General features: G+C 57.8%; 1 protein-coding gene across 1 annotated transcript; it reads right to left on the bottom strand.

The window, feature by feature from the left end:
* On the bottom strand, window positions 1-4,392 carry LOC118846691 (selenoprotein Pb-like). The gene is made up of 5 exons (XM_036755459.1): window positions 4,352-4,392; window positions 3,746-3,814; window positions 2,950-3,261; window positions 2,161-2,287; window positions 1-676 (listed from the first exon to the last, which is right to left on the bottom strand). The coding sequence occupies exons 1-5, from the start codon at window positions 4,390-4,392 to the stop codon at window positions 443-445; spliced, it is 783 nt and encodes a 260-aa protein (XP_036611354.1). The 3' UTR covers window positions 1-442.
* Window positions 4,393-5,722: the final 1,330 nt, after the last annotated feature.

Genomic DNA, 5,722 nt, shown 5'->3' with positions numbered 1-5,722 from the left:
TCTGGGCAGAGAGGTTTATTGGCCGTTTCCCCAAGCTCCCCACTCCTCTGAACACTTGTATTGGGTCAGGTTGGCACCACATCTCAGCTTGTAGTTACGCCTGGGTATGAACAATGGAGCCTCCTCCTCATCCCTCCTCTCTCCATGGCATCAGCCCACCATGGCCGGCTCTCCGGGTTTCACTGTGGGCATCATTAACTGGGGGAGGAAAGAGCAGTAGGCAAGGTGTAGAGGTAGTCATCGCCACAGGCAGGTGGGCCGCAGCCTTAATGGAGACAGATGGGCTTGCTCCGTGGCCACCATGACCCCAGGGACACCTCAGTTTCTCATCTCTCTGAAATGGTCCAGACTGCCACAGGGTGAGGTTGGGAGTGGGGTCGGTGGCCCTCTTGGGGCCGGCCTGCAGAGTGGGGGCCTGGCTGTGACTGTGCCCATGAGAGGGTTATCCAGTGGCCTCCTCATTGGCAGGCCGCTCTAGACTGGGTAGAGGAAGTCTGGGTAACGGCCTCTTGCCGTGGCTGTGGATGGGACCACGGGTGTGGGCTGGGTGAGGGGTGCTAGACCACAGAGTCGGCCTGTGGGTGCTGGGCCCTTCCACCAGGGGCTCCTGCCCTTCTCCTTCTGGGCGAGGGAACTGAGTTGGCGCCTCAGCCTTCCCCTCGTTGGTGCTGTTTACCTAGAGAGGAAATTAGACAGTGATGATCCACCAGCTTCCCATGGACCCACTAGGCAGACACCCATTGGCCAGCTCTATAGAAAGCAGCCCGGTGGGGCTGGGCTGAGGGGCCTGAAAGCAGGCCCCAAGGTTGGGGCTGAGCAGGTCTGCCGGCCAGGAGCCTAAGGGGAGGGGGGCTGTCTTCCCTCTCTGGCCCCAGGGACTGCATTTTAGAGCTGGCTTCCATCAGCCCAGCCCAGGCCCATCTCAGTTCCCTCTGCAAGGCCAGGGGAAAGATAATTCTCCTAGATAGCCACAGAAGAAACAAATTACCCAACCATTTCCTAGGCTAAGGTTGGTGAAATGAGTGGCCCACCCTGCCTGCCAGGACAGTATTGGGCAAGAGGCAGATTCAAAATAACCAACTGCCTTCTTCAGGGCTCCTAGCCATTCCCTTGGGGCCAGGATGGGGGGGCCTGTGACTCCCTGGGAGCTGTGCCTTTGAACAAACATCTGAGCGGATATTCTGAATTGCTGTCTGGGCTGTGTCTCCTTCCAAGCACCCAAAGTGACTAAACAGCCCCAGGCACTGAGGACCTGGCAGTGGGCAAGTGGGTACCTTGTCCAGAAAGAGACCCAGCCAGTGCCAGGCTCCGAGCAGAGGATTCACTTAAGGATATTCTCACCAGCCCCATTAGGGAGCTCTCCTTACATAGACATTGAGCTGTGTACACACATCTCCTCCATTCACACCCTCCTCTGAGGTCTGCACTGGCTGGTTGGGGGCCTCAGTTCTCAAGGGTTCTCCCAGAGGAACCCAAGCTCTGACAGGTTCCACCCAGAGGAAGAGGTTCCCAGGAGGCACCAAGGTCTGGGTGGATTCTGCCTCTGTTCTCTCAGGCTGAGCAGGCTCACTCCGGTGTGTAGGCCCCTGGAAGTGAGAGCCTGGACATCTTGGGGAGCCCCTGGGATGGGCTCTGATCTGCTGGGGGGCAGGGGAATGGGGCCCCCACAGATCTTTGAAGGTCGGAAGTGTCTCCACCTGCACCTCAGAAGCCTGGGGCACAGTCTACAGCCACACGGAACCAACTGGCACAGGGAATTCCATGCTGTGTGCTCCTAGGGCGTCCGTTCCCCTCCCGTGGGGCATTATCCACAGTCCTCTTCAACATCCCGGCTGGGCCCCTGGGTTAATGGGGGGGGGGGGAGACAAGGCTCTGACCTCTGGTCTCTCCTTGACTGTCAAATCCCATGGGACCTAAGAAGCCCAACTTTGACCCCTAGCCAGCCCAGGGAGGCAAAGAGCCACTGACAAGCGTTCAAGGTCACCCTCTCCCTGCGTGATCTTGGGCGAGTCTAGGGTCCATTACCCATCTATGAAGTGAGGCCCTTTGATAAGACAGGAGATAAGAAGGCCTGCCAGGTCTAATGCCCCCGGGCCCACCTTGAAGCCTGGTCTCCCGTGGCTGCCCCCCAGTCATGCCCTCCACCTCTCCAGGCCTCACCTGGGCAGGGTAGAAAGAACAGTTCCCACAGTGATCTTGCCGGTGGGTGAAACGAATGGCCGACTCCACGTAGGGGAAGTGCAGGAAGCTAAAGGGCAGCTGGAGGTGGAAAGTCAGGCGGCCACACCTGTGAGGGCAGACAGAGCCAGACTGTGGTGGAGAGTGGGCTGGGCTGGGAGTCACAGGGCCTAAGTGTGAGTCCTGGCCCTGCCCCTGCCCCTGGAAGTAACAGGACCTGAGTGTAAATCCTGGCCCTGCCCCTGGCCCTGCCCCCTGACCTCCAACAAGTCCCTGACCTTCTCTGGGCCTTGGTTTCCCCATCCACAAAATGAGGCATTGGATTGGAGGGCTCTCAGGCTGCTGCTGTGGCCCTCGGCCTGTGCCTGCCTCTTTGGAAAGCCACTCCCTCCCTAGGTCTCCATTGCCCCACTTAGTCTGGGAAATTGGTGCCTGCTCAGATGACTGGGGGTAGGGTGTGTGACGCTCGGCCCTGACACCAGCCCTCCAGTGGGGCAGGGGGGTGCCAACTTGCCCTCCATCAGACCAGGAGACTGTGCCCTTCTCACACACACTCAGTCTCTGGGGCCTGGGGTGGCTCTGCCAAGTCAAGAAAGGAGGGGGTGGGGAAGCTTGGCAGTGAGCCCTGTTGGGAAGCCACCCGGTGGCAGAGTTCCTGTCATAGGCTTAGGAAGCACATGACAGGCAGGAGCTGAGAGGACCCTCAAGGTTGCAGCAGTCCTATCCACCCTCCTCAATTCCCAGCCCCATGGCCAGCCGGGGCAGTCCTACCTGTCATAGACAAGGAAGTCATCCTTGGCACCCCCGAGGATGCTCCAGATGTCAGGGCCAGGCCCTTGCTGGCTGTAGACAGGGATGCCTGGGGGAGCGTGGAGTTGCAGCTCCCCATGCAGGGCCTGGGACAGGGGGGACTTCTCATTGACTATGACGAAGCGGACGCCACTGGTGCCCACACGGGCCAGGCGCTCCTGCAAGTTGCCTATGCTGCGGACAAGAAAGGAGGGACGGATGAGCGGTGTGTAGGGAGCCTCCTCTCCCTCATCCCCTCTTGCCCTGAGAGTCTCTGCGGGCAGAGCCTTGACCCTGAGATGGGAGAGCCAGGAGAATGGCCAGGCCAGCCAAGAGCAGGGCCATTCCTGGACCTGCCTTTGAAAGCCTTTGCTTCCCTTTGAAGCCTTGGGCAAGGGCCTCCTCTCTCTGGGTCGCAGTCTTCCCCTCTGTAAAATGGTCTTGAGTGGAGGGACGAGGCCTCAGGGATTTCTGAGCTCCCTCAGAAGTCTGTGGAGAGGTGGGAGACAGAGGGAGCTGCTGGTGGGGAGCCTCTCCTGGCTCCCTCTGGCCCCTAAGATGGGGGAGGGTTGACTTTTCAATAAGATCCCATTTCTGTGTCAAGCTGCCTCTGCTCATTCTTCTCCCTCCCCCTTTTCTCTCATAATGAATAAACCCACTGTTGACTCGGGCCTGGGAACAGGCAAGGGGCAAATGCCCAGAAAGTGGGGCATTCCTGGGGGCTGGCCCGGGAAGGGGAAGGTCCCAGGGGCAGCTCGGCTCAGAACTGCCAGCAGACCTCCTGAAGGCCATGGTCCCCGTGGCTGCCATGCCCAGCAGCTGCCAAGGGCTTTTCACACGACCGCCCCTTAGGAAGGACATTGGGTGCCAAAGTTAGGTTAGCGAAGAACCTTGCCTCACATTTACGGTCCCAATAAAACTGAAGCTGCTCACCGCAGGCTTCCTCTTCTGCCCACATCCTCACCTCCTACTCCCAGATGCCTTCTCTCACTCCTGTCTCCTATGAGGATGCAACCCTTGTCCTCATCAGGGCTAAGACCTCCACATGTACGAGGGAACCCAGTCCATCCCACTTTGGCTCTCATCCATCTTTAATCTGGCCGCTCCCCTCCTGCCTACAAACACACCCACATCTTCCCTGTGCTCAAGAGACCCTCGCTTGACCTGTCCATCTACCCCTTTCTCTCCTCCCTTTTGTGCCTAGACTCCCCAGGAGGGCCATGGACAGCTGGCCGGACAGCTCCTTTCTCCTCTCCTTACTCTCCGTCTCTTCATGGCCAACTCAATGGCCTTTCCTCAGTCCTCAGCCTTTGACACCGGCCCTCACCCTCTCCTTTCTGTAGGTTTTGGGGACACTCACCTGCTTTCCTGGTTCTGCTCCTACCTCTCTGACCGTGCCTCCTCGGGCTCCTGTTGGATCTTCATTCCACCCCCTCACCATGGCTGGCCCTAGGTCCCTTCCTCTTCTCCTTCTAGACTATTTCGCTGGGTACTCCTATCACCCTCCAGTCTTAACCTCACTGCTGACCATCCCCAGCTGCCTGTTAGACATATTGAGCTGAATGTCTCAGAGACAGATAATGAAATCATTCTCTCTCCCCCCAGACATCCCAGTTACTGTCAAGGGGCCACCATCCTTCTGGTCACCCAACTTTGCTGCCATCCATGTTTCTCCTCTCTCTCTGTGTCTGTCTCTCTGTCTCTGTCTCTCTCTCTCTCTCTCACACACACACACACACACACACACACACACACACACACACACACACACGCATACGTACGCACGCGCACACACACACACACATGCACACACACCCCACTCAATAAACTCCAGTGGTTCCCTATCACCCCCAGGATCAAATATAAAATCCTCTGTTCACCATTCAAAGCCCTCTTCAAGTTGGCCCCCTCCTGCCTTTCTCATCTAGTCCCCCTGCCACAGTCTTCCATCCAGTGCCCCTGGCTTCCGGGCTAGTCTACAAACACCACACTCTGGCTCCCAGCTCTGGGCATGTTCTCAGGCTGTCCCCGGGCCTGGACCACTCTTCCTCCTCCTGCCTTCCCTGGCTCCCTTCAGGCCCCAACTCAAATCCCACCTTCTACAGGAAGCTTTCCCCAGCCCCTCCTCATGCCAGTGTCTGCGCCCTGGATGGCGCTGGACTCTACAGAGTCGTTTGCATGTTGTCTCCCATGTTAACCTGGGGGCTCCTAAGTGCAGAGACAGTGCCTGGTACATAGCATGCACTTCTTTGATGTTTGTTGACTGACTGTGCATGGCCCTATACTGCTGTTTGGGTAAAGACATCAGTGCCACACTCATCGAATAGCAGATGAGCCCACAATGCATTGCAGGGGGGTGGGGAGAGGTAGTGGACACACAAGATGACAGAGCTTGAAGCTAAAAGGGTCTCAACAGGAGACAACAGGTCAAGTTCTGGAGGATAAAGGCACCAAAGTCACCTTCGTAGGTTTAGGATAGTGGGGATCCTGACTAGATGGACAGCATCTTGTCTGGGAAAGAGCCAGAGGTCCTAGTGGACCAGGATCTCACTCACACACCAGTGTCTTCAGGCAGACGAAACCTTGTATACTGTGGGGCTGCATTCAGGAGGGCTAAAGAGGCGAGAGTCGGGCTGTCTTTGGTCCTCATCAGGCCTCCTCTGGAGCACTGGGCTCTGAGAAGAGCTTTGGATGGGTTGCAGAGTGTCCAGAGGAGGGCAGGCAGGAGGGGGAAGGACCTGGGCTTCATGCCATG

The sequence above is a fragment of the Trichosurus vulpecula genome, chromosome 4 (genome assembly GCF_011100635.1).
Source record: "Trichosurus vulpecula isolate mTriVul1 chromosome 4, mTriVul1.pri, whole genome shotgun sequence".
In the NCBI taxonomy this organism is placed as follows: domain Eukaryota; kingdom Metazoa; phylum Chordata; class Mammalia; order Diprotodontia; family Phalangeridae; genus Trichosurus; species Trichosurus vulpecula.
The sequence above is the reverse complement of the archived record's forward strand: the minus strand, read 5'-3'. Positions and strand labels throughout refer to the sequence as shown.

Excerpts from the sequence above, each read along its gene's own strand:
- LOC118846691 (XM_036755459.1), bottom strand. The coding sequence starts at position 4,392 with ATGAAGATCCAACAGGAGCCCGAGGAGGCACGGTCAGAGAG. Across the intron at positions 3,262-3,745 it reads GGGACCATGGCCTTCAGGAG|GGTCAAGGCTCTGCCCGCAG; the intron begins GTCTGCTGGCAG and ends CTCCCATCTCAG. Across the intron at positions 677-2,160 it reads GTTCTTTCTACCCTGCCCAG|GTAAACAGCACCAACGAGGG; the intron begins GTGAGGCCTGGA and ends TTTCCTCTCTAG.